General features: G+C 35.2%; 1 protein-coding gene across 4 annotated transcripts in view; it reads left to right on the top strand.

The window, feature by feature from the left end:
• Positions 1-18,834, top strand: part of ORC5 (origin recognition complex subunit 5) — a 76,272-nt gene that overhangs the window by 8,370 nt on the left and 49,068 nt on the right. For all 4 annotated transcript variants that reach the window (XM_027795423.2, XM_027795424.2, XM_027795425.2 and 1 more), the window contains 8 exons: positions 671-868; positions 4,480-4,554; positions 6,991-7,102; positions 7,460-7,590; positions 10,237-10,285; positions 10,845-10,935; positions 13,183-13,235; positions 15,391-15,503. In XM_027795423.2, coding sequence (XP_027651224.1) covers positions 671-868; positions 4,480-4,554; positions 6,991-7,102; positions 7,460-7,590; positions 10,237-10,285; positions 10,845-10,935; positions 13,183-13,235; positions 15,391-15,503 — 822 coding nt within the window. The remainder of the gene's footprint in view (positions 1-670; positions 869-4,479; positions 4,555-6,990; positions 7,103-7,459; positions 7,591-10,236; positions 10,286-10,844; positions 10,936-13,182; positions 13,236-15,390; positions 15,504-18,834) is intronic.

Consider the following 18,834-nt stretch of genomic DNA (forward strand, 5'->3'; position numbering starts at 1 on the left):
CAATATTACTAAATTGGTACTTACAAGTACGTTTTATGGATTGCCATTAAATGTATCTCATACTCTGTTTTTTTCACATGCTCTTTGCTCTAAAAAGATTCGGTTTTCTAAAAATGTTCTGCACAAGCAGGCCAATTACACATGTCTGATACAGGAACTTACACTTTATCATTTGTATGCAGCGAATGCCAAAAATACTGGAGTAATTTTGGGCAACGTGCTTCTAGATTATTTTCCTTGTAGCGTAAGTTTGAGAAGTTCATGCTATCTAGACACCGTAGTTTGTAATGGACTATTTTACGATACTGTGATGTGTTAAAATTGTCTTAACTATTCTGTGAACTAAGTGCTGTTTGGTTTTCTTTTTACATATCGCTCACAATTTTTAAATACAGTTATAAGATATACTGTGTGTTTCAGTTTTTAAGCATAATTAGAAGATATACTGTTCTGTATGAGCATTCATCAGATTTATATTCACTTTGTGATATATAATATTTTGACTAGGTACATAAGTAATCACTCTTCGTTGCCAGTTTTTTTGGTGCTCTGTATTCTGTTGGCACGGTGTGGTTTCTTCAGTTGTCTCACCTGGAAAAGAAAACTGATTCTGGAGTATTTACACTGAAAAAGCCAAATAATGTTGTATCTTTCTTTTTATCCTATTCAGCTTCCTCATGTATTTGTGAACTGTGTGGAATACTTTTCTTCACGACTTCTTTTAGAAGAAATTCTCATCCAGTTGCAAAGCTATTCTTCTAAGATAGAACAGACTTCTCATGTGCCTTGTGATAGTTTAAATGACTTTGTACGTCTGTTTAAACAAGTTGTTGCGAGTCAAGAGCTTCAAGATCAAACATTATACATTGTAAGTAATGTAATTTTAATGTTCCATTTCTGTTAAGGTGGTGTGAGTAATTGTTATCAATAATACATATGTGAAACCTGCATTTTAGAGCACTTTTCACAAAATTTTTGTGTGGGCCTCATTCAGAATCTATTGACTGGTTTATCATTTCTGTTGCTTTACTGACTTCAGATGAGGTTCTGTAGTTTTCCTGATTTTAGAACTTTTTTCTGCAGAAAACCTGTATAGTGTAGCTAATACTGAACATAAATCAATAAATCACACTGCATATTTAAATTGAGTATGTAATAGTATTACAAAATCTTTACATATAGAGAGCCTGTATTTGTTTTATGAGTAAGTCATGCTTATCTGTTTCTTTGTGAAGATAGCTTCACAAATGAGAAAGCAAAGGTGGAAAGCAGGGCAGAAGTGAATTACAGAGTGCGCAAATTACAAGAATTGATTGGTTAGAATAGGTTCAAGTTAGAAGTTGGTATTAAGGAACTAATATGCATAATTTCCTCTGTAAAAGTGCTGTTGAGATCTTACGTCTTCAGCTACGCTTGTGGTCCTCAGAGACAAGAACTGTAGTTTTAAAATTAAGATGGAAAAAAAGGCAACGAAAAATTTGATGACATACTCAAGTGGAATAAACAGGCAGACTGCATGAAAAATAATCGGAATTTAGATCACAAATATGATTGAATCAGTGTAGTACTAGAACACTGGGGTTTGGTTTTGGTTTTACTCTGTGATAATCTTAACTATATAAAGGATTCAAAATTTGCAGACATTTGCAACAGCATTTATTATGCCAAGAGATGAGTGTAGAAACAAATTTTAGGCATACAAAAGGTCTGAAGAAAGGACATAGACTCCTCAAAACTATTTTTTCTCAGCTCTTATTTGGTTGAAAAAAATCAATTCTCTTAAAAATTTGAATGCCATAGTATTACTAATGCATTTTATATGCATTGTGGACCTTCAAAACACGTGGACTGAAACTTCAGCCCAGCAGCAGGAGTAAAGAGGTTTTAAAAGAGGTGAAATTATTTAAGAAAACCTGAAAGTGGTTCAGGATTGAAAGCTTAATGACCCTGGGTAATCACTCTGCATGTTTCTCAGAGCAATCAATGGGCACACTGCTTTGGCTTTTTTGCAGTCAAACAAGAAATTCGTAATTACACTGAACTAAATGACACTTAATTACATAACATAATTATACTTCATTCTGTTTCACAAGTTATAGTTCAGTAAGTTTTATTTCCATTCAAAAATAGTTGACTGCTGTGTTAAATAACTTCATATTATGTTTAGTGGAAACAGTGCTATCTCATAGTTTTCTCCAGCTCATAAGGTTAATAAATTTGACATACTTCTTAAAAATTGGAGGAAGAAAAAATGCACCAGTACTTATAATAGGTAAGAAGTTATACATAGATAATTCATTTTAATTTACTGTTACAAAAGTGGTATTGGCAGCCTTCAACAATTCCATAAGAACAAAATTTAGTGCGAAAATAACCTTTAGGGAATTAAAAAAAATAATTTATACAGCAAAATGTTACTTTCAGGTTAAAAATTGCATTAAAAAACTGTTCTACATCAGTAAAGAATGCTTCATGAGTTATATGAAAACTAGTATCACTCAGAAAACTAGAGAAAACAATGGTTATGGAAAGCAAACCATTAAATAGCTGGAAAGGTTCAATTGTATTACGTAAATAGTTGCTGAATCGGAAGAATTCAGTATTAAATTAGTATTTCAGTTCCGTTCTGCATGGGAACAGACAGGAATGGGGGAAAATCAATTCATGTGTATTAACCTGTGTCATCTGGATTTAGTGTAGAGTGGTTGAAATTGAGACTGATGGAAGACCAGCATGCTGGTAACATAAACTGGCAATGCTAATTTAGTTTATTTCATTTTGGTAGTAAATAATGCGATATTTCAGCCCAATTAACTGGGAGCCAATTAAGATAAATGTTTACTTACAGTGAAAGGTTTCTAAAGGTTTCTCTTAACCCAAGCATGGATACTGATTTTGTGTGATTACTTGTGAAAAATGAATTTATTCATTTTGACTGTCTGAAAAATTGGAGCAAGTATAACTTGTAGTTATTCATACGTTACAGAAGTAACAAGCTGCTGTCAATGGACAGTCCTAAAAGGTATAGTTTTTTTTAAAATGCTGAAGGGTGACAAATTATATTAAAACTAAAGAATAAGCCATGGATTTATAGGTCTGCGGGCAGACTGTTTCTGTGAACCACTTGACATACTCTGCAAGCCAGGGTCACAGTGTATTGTATCTGCTGTAAGTAGAAACTCTAGGGTTTTTTCTGTTTAGCTAAAAAGTAAGATCTACTGAGGTCAAGATCTTAAAGCTTTGTGTTGGGTAGCTACATGTCAGTGGATCCAATAAGCAGTATTTTATTAGTAAAAATATGTAGCGTCTATTTGGCTGGGACCTAAAGTGGTCTTCACTCTTGAAGTTATTTATTATATGAACCAAATGCAATTGTCAGTATAAAATCATATGTTTTATTGCTGTTTTAATAAATTCCAAGAAGTATGAACTATTAATGCAGATACTGCTCTTTCAGGGTTTTTTTCCTGCACAGTGTGATTTTGAAATACCATTTTCATAAACTGTTTCTTGGTTGTCCACATAAAATTCTTTTTCTTACTGTGGGCAGCAGAAATGATAGGTATCTTGCATTTCCTCCCCACATCAAAATATTAAAAGGATAAAAAAATACATTTTATAGGGACCTATAGATTCTCTTTCAACAGCAGTAAGTCAAAAGAAGTAATGAATTTCAGAATTTAGATTCATATTGAGAGTAGTAAATAGAACACGAAAGAAATATATTTCTATTATCTTTTTTCATTCCTGTCAAGATTTTAATTGTACTGGGAATAATGTATTTTTTTTGCCAAAGGATAAACTTGCATGTTTTCATGCTCCTATTTCTTCTCTAGGTTCCAAAATGTTAATTAAGCTTTACATATGCTACATATCTGTTACTGCTATGTGAGGTTTACGTACAGTACAATAAATCCTCTAAATTTCTAGGCTACAAACTATGGCAAGAAAAGTTTCTCTCAAAATTCAGTTGTGTGAATTCCAGATAGCTAACTTTTTGAAAATATCAGCTCTTACTTGTTTCTGAAAAATAATTTCATAGTGGGAAAAGATAGCTCTCCTGCAGTAAACATGTTTATACAGTGCTATAGTACTACACATAATTTTGAAATATTAGAAGGATTTTGAATAAAAATTGAGATTTCAATGGTGGTTAATGCTATCATGGCTTTGTCAGTGGTTTTCTTGACTGATATGTACTTAAATTTTAATTCTTAACTGCCCTAAGGCATGCGAATGTTGTTTGCCTGGGGATTGAATCTTGTTTTTAAAGGATGGCAGTGCTGCTTGGTCTTCCTGGAAGCACACCTGAAGCAATAATCTCTCCAAAGTTGCTGGTTTAAGGAGTCTTGATACTTATGTGGTTTCTGCTGTCTAAGAGCCTCTGGTGAAAAGTTTCCAACAGCTATGAATTGATTTTAAGTCCATGTAAGAGTGGAAGTTGACATTGTCTATATAATGTCATCGTTTTGTTAAAAGGTACTGGACAGAGCAGAACAGCTGAGGGAAATGGAAGCAAACATCCTGCCAGCATTTCTTCGGCTTCAAGAGTTGGTAAGTTTCTGAAAAAAAAAACCCCAGCCATGTGAGTCCTGCATATTGAAAGTAACTAAACACATGGTATCTGTCCATCTAGGCTTGCAAAATTAATTTTACCCCACCCCCCACCCCAGTAATCACCTGGCAGTGGTCAAAACTAGAAACCAAACCAGAATGTAAATGTTGGCAGGTTTTTCTTAATTCTTTTTAAGAATTCTGTTTTAATAGTATCTTGTTTTATGATATCTGATCTGTTGTAGATTCTTTTGAGGCTGGTGTCAGATATATAGCTGTCTTTTCTGTAATTTTTTTTTGTTTTTAAGAAGAATTTTTATACTCTTTAAATAAAGTTCTGTAGTAATTGGCGAAAAAAAATCTCAAGCACGCTGTAATCTGTAAGGAGAAGCTTCAACATAGCTCCTGTCAGCTTGGTGCAAATAAATAAATAAACCCCCTTTTAGAGTTTGTCAGATGTTTGTGTGGGAATCCAAGGTCTGCTTTTGAGTTGGCTGCTGATTCAGAGAGCCCAGCCACATTGAAGGAATTCAGCATTGGAATTGTGAATTTTCAATTGTGAAACATTTGTTTTCCTCAAGTTTCTCCAGTGTGAAACTTCAGAACACTATGCAGTGGTCAACTTGGGGATGGTCAGTAGACCACCAGCTATTTAATTGTTGCTGGAGCTGCACAGCTGCAGCTGTGAACATACTTTATGTTGGCAGAGAGTTTGTACACTGCTATGCCACAGTATGTTTCTGATTGGAGTAAACCATTGCATCTTTCTCTCCCTTCTGTAGTATCAAAGCTTATGCCTTGGAATAGGGAAAAATGGTGCATCCTCTGAAAAGAAATTGAGGACAAAACCAGAAGATGGTGGTACTTTGAAATATCTGAACATCTAAATAGCTGAAATGATACTTATTATCTCAAGATTTTTGTGTGGTACTCTTAATCTTCTGGTGACACTGATTTTTCTATTTGCTGAATGAAGACTTGATTCACAGCTGTGTTCTTAATGCTGGCAGCTGGTGTGTTTTCTGGCTCTTCTTGTCAGTTCTTACCATGTTCTGGATTTTGCTGCCCCAGAAGTAGAAACAACCTGGCAGAGACGGGAGGAAACCTTGGGCCTATGATTGCTGTTCAGGAACCAAAAAGGCTTAAATTCTGGACTGAGGCTTTGTAAAACTGTTGTGCAGCTGATGTTGCAAAGAAATGTTGTAGGAGCAAATCTACTACATCACTTCCTTTCCTGGAGTGAAGGGAGGCAAGAAACTTCATCAGTGTTGAAAGACTTCATGGAACTGGTGAAGAATGGATTATAGGATGCCTGATTTCCATGAAGATTATGGTGGGAAGTTTTTCATGTTGGAAGGCCTGTCAGGAGCTAAACTAAAAATACTCTAGCACTTTTATCAGCTAAAATACTAGGAAGTCTGGGAGAGGAATACAACTGAAAGAAATCTATGGAAAGATGAACTTTTGTTAGAAGAAAAAAATGTTCCATAAAACCAGGGAAAGAATAAACAGTAAAGAATATCAGTGGGTGCCACATTGGCAAGAAGTAGAAAGAGTAAACAAAAGAAGATTCTACTTGAATTTCAGGGAAGGGGAATAGCATTTTAACTTTTATTTCAAGTCATTCATATCTCATATTAAGCATTGTAATTTGATCGGGTTACTTCCTTTTATTTTCTTGAGGCACCTCGATAGTTTTGAAGTGTCTTTCTTGAAAAATTATATTTAAAAACATCTTTTGTTATGCAGGATTTTTAGTACGGTTACAAAAAACTTGCAAAAAGGAAGAATGATGCATCAGTTAGCTTCATATTAAGAAGCTGATACATTGCAGGGTTATCAAAATAAGGATATTTTTTTTTTAATGTGAAGCATGTTGTTGTCTATTGACCAAAACATCAAACTCAAGGCAAATAAATTGTCAATAAAAAATCAGTGAAAAAGAATGTATTATTATGTTGCAGCCATTGTTGGTAAGGTACACAGTTAATACTGTTTTTTTTGTTCTGGGATTTTTTTGTTTATTTTACAAATAAGCTGATCATTAAAAACAAAGTACTATATAGCTTGATTTCAGACGAAAACTGAGTGGTTTTTTGCTTTTTAACTTTTTCTTTTTGTTCTGAAAGTCTGGGTTTATTTACCAAAGTAAAATGCTGTCTTAACTGTGGGAGTAAGGCAGGAATCTGCTTGGTATTGTCTAGTACCAGAGCTCTATCACCCCACAAAGCTTACATGTCAGTGAAATGGCAAGGGATGCAGAAAAATCTCATGTAATTATGAAAATCTGCAAATGAGCTTCTTGATTAGGCCAGCTGAAGCTTTATTTCTATGCCAGTAATTTGTATTGAGCTGTAAATTTGATGATTTTTGTGGGACAGAAAACTCACAATAATAATTCTTCTCATTTTCATTCTCAATTTCTTCTCTCTGTAGACTGACAGAAATGTGACAGTTGTTCTGCTCAGTGAAATAGTATGGGAACTGTTCCGTCCAAGTATTGGATGCTTTGAGCCATTCACCTTGTATTTTCCTGATTACAGCATAGGTAAATAATTCTTTAATCTGCTTTTTGGGGAGTCAATAATACTTTGTCAAACAACATCCAAATGTTCTTTCTGTGTTTATCAGTATGCCTTTTACAGAATCCAGAATATGTAATATTCCTGGGATGTAAAAGCCTGTATTCACACAACCTCTAAAAGATTTGTCTGTTTCCACTTGCCAAAACACTTCAAAGTAACATTTGGTTCCCTTAGATTTGCTGATTCTTTTAATCAGCGTAGTTTTTTGTGGATTTTGTTTTTTTTAGTGATGATTACAGTTTGGTTTTCCACTTAACTTGTAAAATGCAGTCAGTTTATTGTTAGCTTTAGATAAGCAAAACTTATTTTTGTTTAAACAGGACACCTGCAGAAGATCTTGTCTCAGAATCATCCCCCAGAATATTCTGCGGATTTCTATGCTGCATATATCAATATTCTGCTTGGTGTCTTCTATATGGTCTGTAGGGACCTGAAAGAACTTCAGCATCTGGTGAGATGAGCTCCTTTAGATTTGTTACTTTGTTTTGGGGTACTTTTTGCTAAATGAGCTCTGAAAGTCTAGATTTATTTTTGAATAAGGACAAACAGAAAATCATGGCATCATAGAATGGTTTGGGTTGGAAGGGACCTTTAAAGGTCATCCATTCCAACACCCCTGCAATGAGCGGGGCCATCTGCAGCTAGATCAGGTTGCTCAGAGCCCCTGCCAACCTGACCTTGAATGTTTTCAGGGATGGGGCATCTACCACCTCCCTGGGCAACTTGTTCCAGTGTTTCACCACCCTCACCATAAAAGATTGCTTCCTTATCTAGTCTGAATCTACCCTCTTTAAGTATGTGTTAGCTGAAAATGCAGTTTCGCTGAAAGTCCATAAAGAAGGCTGCAATTGTTTTGGTGGCTGTAAAGGGTTTCCATTACTATGTACTTTTCCAGTCAGAGGAGACAATAGCTGCACTAACAAGATGCCAGTCTGCATGGGGTTCACCCAGCCTAGAACATCTGTTTTGGTTTTTGAGCTCAAGCTGTTCCTTTATATCAGAGAGTGACTAGGAAGACTAGGCTACCTATTTTTACCTGTTGGGATAAGAAGGTAGATGTGATTAAACCTTTTATTCCTACTAATAAATACAGCAGAATCGATTGCTGCAATTGCAGCAGTTTTTGAGGAACAACTCCATTACTTGGTTAATGATTTTTTTGTTTGCAGTTCAGTCAGAGGTAGTAATAGTTACAATTTTACTTTTTCAAGCAGTGATAAGCCTCACAGTGCTGCTTCTCTTCAAGTTATTTTTACATGTGCTTATGTGAATTTGCTCTTATTCCTGCCTTCTTGCTTGCATGGACATCTGTAATCCCTAAATAGCCTTCTGTTGTATTCATTTTCTGGACTATAGAGTGGAATGCCAGAACAGGTGCTTTCAACATTTGAAGAATGCAGGTCTCAGCATGTCCATTCTCAAGTTCTATTGTTTCCTGTGTTTATTAAATGTAACTTGCCACCAACGTTCTTTATACTTCTACTTTATGGGAAATTTAAGTTCAAATTTGAAATATTTTCCTATATTATTCAGGAATGTAAAATTTTCACTTGATTTGCCTCCTGTGGAGGGTTTTAAGGTAAACTGCTACAAGCCAGATCTGCAGCACAGTTTTACAGAAACATAGCATATTAATATGACTCAAAGGCCTAGAGAAGCGAGGAGTGACATAAATGTTTTCACTGTCTTTGTTTTGGAATTAAGAATAAAATAGTTAAGTCAAAGTTCCTGCAGTATAGTCATGCCTGAGGGAACAAAAATAAACTGAAGGTGTTTGGTAAAAGGAGTTTTAACCATATATCAATTGAAGAACAAACTAACAGAAGAAAAATAAAAGATTACTTGATGGTGACCTTTGCATAAGAAAAGCTGAACAGCAATAACAATTATTAGCTGACCAGATTATTATTTAAATAACTACTTTGTACAAGGAAATTTTACAAGTTTGAAGGGATCAGTGGTTATGACCGGTGAACAAAGCAGTGCTGGTGAGAGAATCTGAACGTCCTGCCTGCATTTCCATCAGCACCATGTAGCTAAACTTCAGCTGAACTTACCTGTTAACTATAAAGGTTTTATATTTAAATGAGATGGCTGACATCTGATGGAGGTGCAAATAGAAACTAGGGTCACAGTTCTTCTAGACATGTGCTTGAGCGATTCTGCTTAACAGAACGATTTCATTAGCTTTAGATGTAGTGTTTGTGTGTGTGTGAAATACTAACATTATGAAAAGATTTATGTAACTGGACCATAAATTATTGTGCTTGACAGGTCTCTTCTGTAGAAGGTAATGACAGACACATACAACCCTCTGCGGGCTTCTGAACAACTCCGTAGTGGCTAATAGAGACTCTAAATGTGTATTTTACTATGCATGATTATTAATGAATACATTCTGGAATGATTTTAGATTTAGATGTGGAAGTTACTGCATTGAGTTCTGTATACTAGCACAGAGATTTAATAAGGTGCAATAGGACAATAGGAGCAAGAAATGTGAGGATTGTTATTTTACAAAATTCTGTGTGATACTGATTTAACCACTGTAGAAAAAAATCTAGATGACAACATTGTCAAAATTCTCTCAATCTTACCTTAAGCAAAAGGATATAGTTTGAATATGGAATGTGTTAGCAGGGTCGGTTTATATTTGGGGGTTTTGTTTGTTTGTTTGGGTTTTTTAAAGTAATTTTGGTTTGTGTGTGTGGTCTACTTTTCCACATGCTGAACTGCTCCTGGAATGGAAAGTTTTATGTGAAAATAGAGTAAAAAAAGTTAATTAAGACATTTTTATTGCATTTATAATGTTTAATTACTATTTTTTGTAAAAAACCCGATGCAACCTCTGAGTACAGTAAACAGATTTTGCTGAGATCAAAACCAAGTAACCTGTGATAGATGACTTCTGCTTGTGTTTTAATCTACAGAAGTATTGTGATGTTTTACAGTATAACATTTGGAAGTAAGCAGCATAATTAGTAACAAAAATAATTCATTGCTTTTGCAAAGTAATGAATTATGCTGCTTGTTATATTCTGTAGCTAAATCAAATATATTTAAATTTTTAATATGTTGTACTTTTTACTTTCTGTAGGCAGTGCTCAATTTTTCTAAATACTGTGAACCAGTGGTCAGAGGAGAAGGTAAGTTTATGTCTTTAGGTTGAGCGGGTGTATGAGAGTACAGGTGCCTTCCTGTGGGTTTTGTGGAGGACTTTGCTTTGATCTTCATTGTGTTGTGACCATTTCTCTGGTCACGATGGCCATACTTATTCCAGTTGCACCCAGTAGGCAACATTTGCAGCGGAAGCAGTAGATGGCATTTGTGGGTGGTGTTTTACGGAAATGAGATGGAAATACTGTGAAAACTTGCTTCCCCCCTATAAATCTTCTTCCTTACTCAACCACCAGGACTTCTGCGAAGTAATGGGATAAGTAATTTCTCTGTCAAGGCTAAAAGGAGAAATGAAAGTGGGGGTTCTGCCACACTGTCCCAGAGTATCTCAGAATACCCACAGAGAAACAGCCTTGCATGGTAGCATGTGCTTACAAATGGATGATGATGGTGCATCATCCGAATACAGCATTTCAGAGTCAGGGTGTTAGACTTACATCTTGCCTGTGGTTATTCAGGTGTCAGAGGTAAGACTTGTAGTGTTGTGTGAGTTAAACATCTAACAGAGCTGATTCTGGCTTGATGCAGCAAATGAACGTGACACCCGCAAGCTCTGGAAAAATATTGAACCTCATTTGAAGAAGGCAATGCAGACTGTTTATCTCCGAGAAATATCCAGGTAATTTGGGGAGCGAGGGTTTGTTTTGTTGAGGTTGCTGTTTTTAACAAGCTTCCTCTCTGAATATTTGATGATAATAAAAGTATTACGTTTCGTGGCATTTTTTTTTCTTGCTAGGTAGAATCTTTTTAATTTGTATTTCTTTCTTGCCATATAATGTTAGAAATAGGGCATCTCAGGAGGAAATTTTTAAACAAAACAGTATTTGCAGCATATAAAATATTTAAGTAAATCAGTGGCAGCAAGCTGTGTTCTGTTTTCACTGATGGTCATGCAGGTATATCCATTTTCTGTCATACATGAAGCTCCCAGGCATGGGAACCCATCCTCAGAATGTACAGGCACATTTTAAAGCACACTTGTAAAGTTGATTTGGCAGATCCTCACTGTACCAAGGGTGGATGGAAGCTTCAAAATTCTTATGAGACATTACAGGTTTTGAACATAGGTGTTCCTTATCTTTATTTACTGGAGCTAGATTTGTACATTTTCTGTGCTTTCTGACCCCTTATTTTCTTGTCCAAGGGCAAAATTTTCCTTATATGGAATTGCCATTTTTGACAGCATTAAAAGCTGGTGTCCTGCTAACAGACGGAGTTTCTTGTGGGTATGGTTTTGGATTCCTTGTTTATTTCTTACGTTGCCAGACTGCTAGAAGAAAGATGGTGGTGTTCATTTTCAATGGCAATAATCACCTCTGATTTAATGTCTTCTCTGTCTTTAAGATGATTCTGATGTTATACCATGTAAATAGAGATAATTCAGTAGTGTTTTATTTCTTTACCTTTATACAAACATAGTGATTTCTTTCCTTTGAATGTCATTGAGGCCATAGAGTATTCTGGTAACAGAACTTTGGTGTGTAGCAGAAGTCTTTGCTAAATGTTTTGGAAAAGTGATCATTCCTTCAAAAAGAAAATGGATTTTACCCCGTATAAGCTAGACTTCACTGTACCATGAGGCATTATTCTGTTTGCCTCAGGTATGTATTTATACTCAGTATTGATCTTCATTACACACTCTACTCAGGATCATCCTGACTTCTTAGGTTGTGTAATTGCCTGCTCTAATTAGGGTGTAAGATAAGATTATTATATAAAATAGCTTATGAATTGTTTCCAAATAGCTGATTTCCTTCTTTACTGTTCTCTTTGATTATAAATTTGAGCTTTACTGGTTTTTTATTGGAAATTTCAGCTTTCTGCATAATAGTTCTAGGATTTACCTTTGTGTGCCAGTAAATGCTTGAGGAATTAAAATGACCTCATCAATTTTTCTGGCCACAGAACTGTAATTACTCTCAGCTTTTCTTCAAGTTGTAAGTTAAAGCAATAGAACTTTGCTATCGGCTGTTGTAATCCCTGAACTGAGATCAAAATGAAACTACTTTTTTCTACCTGTAAAATGGACATTGGATAAAAACTTTGCTTGTTGATAATTTGGTTGATAATTCATTATAATTTGAGTATTACATTAGCTCTCATTAAACTGTTTTCATGAGTTTTATGGCTTATGGCTGATAAATACTGTTCATAAACATCTTAAAAAACTCAAAACAGAAAAGCACTGGCGCTTTACAAAACCTGGGTGGTTTTTTTATCCCCTTGTGGTATACAAAATTATCTAAAATCACAACATTTTTAATATAATTTCTTAAGGGAATTTTAAGGTGAAATTTTTTGCTATTGTTTAGGAAAACACCAAACTATTTGCAGACATTTTTCACTGACAAAATGTTCCATCTGGATGTCTTGAAAGTTTTTAAGTAAAGAATGAATATTGCTTTGTTTTTTTCCATAGGCTTCAAAATTGCATTATGAAGTAATTACAGTGTTGTTCTCACTAGCATAAACAGTTACTACACAAATAAAAAATACATTCAAAACTATCAGTATTTTTTCTTTTTATCCAATTCTGCATTGTTCTTGAAACTTAGAATACTATTGCTGTTTGCTTAGTGGTGATAATAAGATGGAAAGAAGTTGTTGTTTTACAGTTAGCTTGTACTGACTTTTATACTTTAATATAACATTACTTTCTGCAGTTTTTTCAAATACATATAGTCTGCACATTATTGAAACTTATGTGCAACGTAGTAAGACTTGCACTAATTTTTAATTAGTTTCTTACTGACTGTATCCTAGCCAGTGTAATGAAATTAAAATATATATATACCAAGCAGGTAGTTTTCTCTAAAAGACTTAACAAATACTTTGTCTTTATATATTTGCATTATTTGTCTTTTAGCTCACAGTGGGAGAGCTTCCAGCGTGGCAGTGGAGAACCTGGGCAGTTGAAAGGTATTGGATACAGTAACTCTGTAATGTGAAATGTATACTTTTCCGTTTGACTTGGTGGTTATTATCTGAGAACATGTGAATAAAATTATATAGCTGAAGGTACCTGTTAGCATTCAGTTACAGTTCAGGGTAATCATGTTTTTTTGAGAAATGGTGTTCTACAAAGGACTATTTCCCCCCCTAGCATATATCCTGGTAGTAATCTTTTCTAAGGTCCTTTGTGGGTAAAAGCAGATTTCTTTAAATCAGTATTTCTTATGTAAGAATGGATGAGGACTGAGCTGACCCCTGATGGTCAGACCTCCATGTGCCAACTGTCAGAATTGTCTGAGTGGGGAGAAGGGAATATTATACCTGGTGTATTACACTGGATTAACATGTTCCTAAACAAAACAACTGTGCTGTGTCCTGATTTCTTGGCAAAGAGAAATATCAGAATTGCAAGAATCCTTTCTGTTTTTTCATTAAAGGAGTAAATGTTTGTTGATTTTATACTTTAGACAGGCTTGAAAGTTGAATCTCAATATATCTGTCAGCTGTCATTCACAATTTAGGAAGAAATACTGAAGCATTTTCCTGGTATGTCAGTCAGTCACGGTCTTTTGACCAGTTTGTAGTTTGGGAACACTTAATCCATATTATTTATCATGACAAATAATTTCTTCTTTAGATAGCAGGTAAAATTGCAATTATCTTAAGACAATTTAAGCGGCTGTGATCAAACTGTTTCCTGTATTTGCATTATGATCAGAAATTTTTTGACATTGTTGATGAAAGGAATTTCATTCAAAGTGTTCTTAGTAAACTCCCTCCTTCTGTGCCTAGATGGTCATGAAAAACTTTTGCACCTGAGAACCCAAAAAAGGGAGGCTTTATTGAAAATGCATTTTGTAATATTTTTAGGTATATGTAGAAGGAAAAATTGCCTTATTGGTAAGAAGCATTTGATAATAACATGCTTAGAAAGCAATTATAATAAATTTTACTGTAGATGTAAATAACCATATAATTCAGTGCACGATGCAATATTGCCAGGTCAAGAATGGTGTAGAAACAGATATTTCTGTATTAAAGTAAATTTATTTGGTGTTGGATTTTGTAATTAACATGCAGCACAAAGCAGTCTCTTGATTGTAAATGAAACTAAAACTGCTGTCCTTTTGTGCCCACATGAGAGGAAATTGTTACTAGCTGTCATCTAGGATGCTTCTCATCACACTGGGGGCTCTGAATCTTAACTTCTAATGTTTGATTCCTTGATCTTTATTTGCTGATGCTTGTGAATTAAGCATAAGGGTAAAGGTACTTCACAGAACAAGATACCATTGAAGTGAAAATCTGTAAGCAAAGAAGGCAGAAGAGAGACCCTTTAGTGGTCTCCATAGTTAGACAACTGATGAAGTAAGGTGGTTTGATCGTCCTACTCATATGCATTATCTGTGTGAAAGAAGCAACTACGTTTACAAAAGCAGGAGAACGTAAAGGGAAAAAATACAAAGTAAAAGTAAAAAGAGGGAAGGAAAATACTAGACTGTAGTTCTTGTGCCATTTAATGTGTGAGACTTTATATACGTGGTAGCAAGCTAGGTCAACTGGATCAATTTTAAAAGTTTGAAACCATTTTCTGTAGCAAATAAAACATTGGCTAAAAATTGTGAGATGCTGAACTATTTCTCAGAAGTGCAGCACGGCTTCTTTACCATGTCATCCCTATTCCTGGCTGAGCTGTCTGGCACAGTCTGGAGCACCCTCAAGGTTGGATCTTGGACGAAAGCTTTGCCATTATATTTGAACATATTTCTTCATCTGCCCTGTTTGCCAGAAAAAAATAATCTTAAATGAAAGTATCCTGGGATTTTTTTTTTTTTTTTTTTTAGGGAGATCACACCTTATGATTTATGAATCTTCAATGGTTCAGTTAAAATTTCTGAGATGAATTCATAAGGAGTCCAGAATGTTAGTTTTGTTTAGCTTTGTGCCATTTCTTGGCCCTTGACTGATACTATGTCTGTGATAATGGGGTTGAGAAAGTAGCCATACTCATTTAGCTACAGGAGTAGAGCAGGAGATAAGGAAGAGTGCAAGCAAGTCTAATTTGAAGTTTGTGGATGGTCAGACTGGTTTCAGTGACTCAAACTGTTTGTTTATTTTATAGGACTTTCTGCACATACACATGTGGAACTTCCTTATTACTCCAAATTTCTTCTAATAGCTGCTTACCTTGCCTCCTACAATCCTGTTAGAACAGATAAAAGGTTCTTTCTTAAGGTAATGAGATTTTTTCTTAGTGCTGCTTGTGGTATTCCTGCATACTGCATTTCCTTGTTTAAAACCCTTCAACTGTTCTGTTTCTCTGTGTGCGTCATTTGATTTGATCAGAAGTTTTTCTGTAGGTCACATGTTGTGATTGGTAACGATCACTTCGTCGTTACTAATGGCAAATAAATCCAACTTCTTCATGTCACAATGTGTAACACTGTTATATAACACAGGTATTGTTCTTTGCTTTTGTAAGTTGGTACAGCTCCCTTTGGTAAAGATTTTAGTGGAGTACTTGCAGTGTCCTTAGGTATAAGCCACACTGAAATTTCCAGAGTAAGATACAAACCATAACCGCCTTTAGCCTTTTATGAGGTAAAATGGCATAGGGCATTGTTAACTTACACAATTTTAAGCTTCTGAAACAGAAATGTAAAATGGTTGCTTTTGTAGAAGATGTGGTTCTATTAGCTGGCACATGTTGTATTGAAATGATGGTAGTGCATGTTTTGGGGTGAATATATTAATCCTCACTACCAAATAATGAGCTAAACCCTGTTTTCTCTAAGTTATTGCCATGTACAAGTTGAATTTTTTTTTCTTCTCTTTTTCTTTGGGCTATGTTGTGGTCATGCCACAAACAAATGCTATGGTGCCGTAGTTTGTAATCTGTCTCTTTCTTACCCAGGATCTTTATGCTCCTCAAGCCTGCCTCATTGTGTTGTTTTGGGGATCTTTATATGACAAAACATAGGCAGGAAGACAGCTATCGGAAAAGTGATTGGGCAATTATGCCTTCTATGCATTTTACCAATGCCAAGGTTTTCTAGATTATTACAGTGTGTTTTAATGTATGCATGTGTGTATGTATGGTATTCATGATAGAAGGTTTGAACAACTGAGAAAATGGGAGCAAGACAAATCTGTACAAGTGTGCTTGCTTCCTTCTTCCCTCTTGAAAAAAAAATTGTAGAATCATGTTTTGAAAAGTTCCTGCAGTTCCTAGTGATGATATACTAGCAAGTTTTTAGTTTAAATATGGGTTTTGTGTTTCTGTTATGATCTTACTTTGAAAGCTGTAGCTGTTTCACCCTTCTGTCTAGTCCTTTCCTGAGAAGAATGGAGGCTTACTTGTAGTAAGTGCAGATTGACAAGTTTTCTTTAAGGGCAACCTTTGTTCTTTTCACTTGGCCAAAGCAATTTCTTTGTGAGAGATTTATTTGCTGAAGAAGTGGTTTTGCCCAGATTTTTCCATATCGATCTTGGAAATCAAAGAAACGGGAAAGCTGACAACAGTCAAGTCAGTAAAGCGTGTTATCAAAAAGTGCCATATCTTTCTTGTTTGTGTTCACTGACCAGCCTTGTCAATTACATTTTTTTTTTTGTTTCTCCTTTTTTAGTATCTCTGAAGTTAATTTCCACTCTTGCACCTGAACTGTAGTAAACTTGTGCACAAAAAGCATGACCTTCTATGGTTTTTGAAGCAGGGACCATGACGGTGTTTCAATCTCTGTTATTAAGTATTTTTGCTAAAAATTGGTGAATCAGGAGACCTTACGGTTGTTGCTACATGTATCATCGGATAGCAGTTAGCCCTTCATCAGGTGCTAAGGTGAATTTCAGAAACAGCTGCATCTCAAAGCCCAACAAAGTAAATGCTTTTCGGGAGTGGGGTGGGGGGGTGGGTGTTGTTCAAGCTGAATGTTTTCATGAGTCATGTGGCCTGTGAAAATAGAATTAGTTTTGTCAGATTTATAATGAGATTCAGAGTAGACTACAGAAAAGTCTTCTGGAGTGATTTGACTAAGGAGTGCTAGACAGCAAAAGGGCTGCAAACAAAGAGATGGTCATTGAGCTGCTAATGTGCACTACTAGTACAGGTGCTAGCCTATACACTGCACTGCTGGTACAGGTGCTAGCATATACTACAGCTAAAGATAAAGTCACAGGTTGTGGCAGCCTGGAATGCTAACAGACTGATAAAGCAATGAAGCAGTAATTGACAGCGCTGCTGTTATGTGAAAATTTAAGAGCTTTGCAGTAGATGGAGAGAATAATTTGAAGCTGGTTTTGAAAGGTAGTCTTTAAAACAAAAAAGTATAGCAACCTATATAAAGTCTTCCTTTTATCATTTTAAAGAAACCAGGATTAAAAGCTAACTGAAAATTAGTCCTGAATTTCTTACGTTTCTTTGTGCTTGCGTAGAAATAGGGCACCTGCATACTTGCTTTGAAACACTTTTGATATAACTTAAATACACCATATGGACATCCCAGCATAACCTTTAAAATGCACGAATGCAGTATGTTGTGATCCATCACTAAAATGCCATATAATGTCAGGCTTGATCACTTTCCCTTCCAAAAGGTCTCTGTTACCACTGCAGCCTTCTTTTCAAAGGCATGATAAAAAGATTACTTTGCTGTCTCTAAGTATGTGTGATATGTATCATTGAATGAACTACTTTTTTTTTCTAATCTAGCACATGATGTAAAGGAAACTTAAAGCCCTGTCTAATATTAAGCTCTTCAGAAGTCAGTCAAGAAGAGGCACAGTTACTGAGATCGTCTTGACGTGGCTGAGTAGTGAGGTCCACAAACACTAAGTACAAGATTTTAAACATGATAATGAGAAGTTAATTCCTTCATTTGAGATATTTTTTTTCCCTTATTCATTGACCATGCTTGTAAGGTATACTTAGTAATAAGGTATATTTCTGAAGGCAGTGGAAAAATTCAACAGGCGAGAATTTTTTTTCAGATATTTTGAGAAATAGCACTTAACTGTTTTTAAAGAATATTATATATGTACCTCTCCACTAGTTTTATACATCATTTACATGTCATCCTTCATGGCTGTCTTTGTGTTTTTAAATTTTTTGTTTTTACACATTCATTTGTAACATCTTGTTTACTGTATTTCTGTCCTTGTCTTGCCTTCACTTTTTCAGCTGAGATCCAAACCCACTTGATACTCTGGATAGTCCTTCCTTTCTTAAGGCTACTTTAAAACTGTGCCTTTTTAAATGATGTTTCCCTGCAGCCTTTTCGCTTTGTCGTTTAGCTCCTGCACCTTGAGCTGTCTTTGTATTTCATTGATTTAGTTCCTGCTTGTCATTCTGCCAACTTGTGTACCATCCAAATTTTAAAATGGAGCAGATAAAAGGTGAAAATTCAGATGGATTTTATGCATGGATACATTTTAAAAATGAAGTGGCAATCATTTAAACTTGTCTGGAAAGAGAAATGAAACATCTGTCTTTTTCATTAGATGATTGAGGATAGGAGTAGGATGGTGGCATGAAGTCATATTAAAAACAAATTTTTACTGCCTCTTTTCA

Source organism: Falco peregrinus, chromosome 6 (assembly GCF_023634155.1).
Source record: "Falco peregrinus isolate bFalPer1 chromosome 6, bFalPer1.pri, whole genome shotgun sequence".
Lineage (NCBI taxonomy): Eukaryota > Metazoa > Chordata > Aves > Falconiformes > Falconidae > Falco > Falco peregrinus.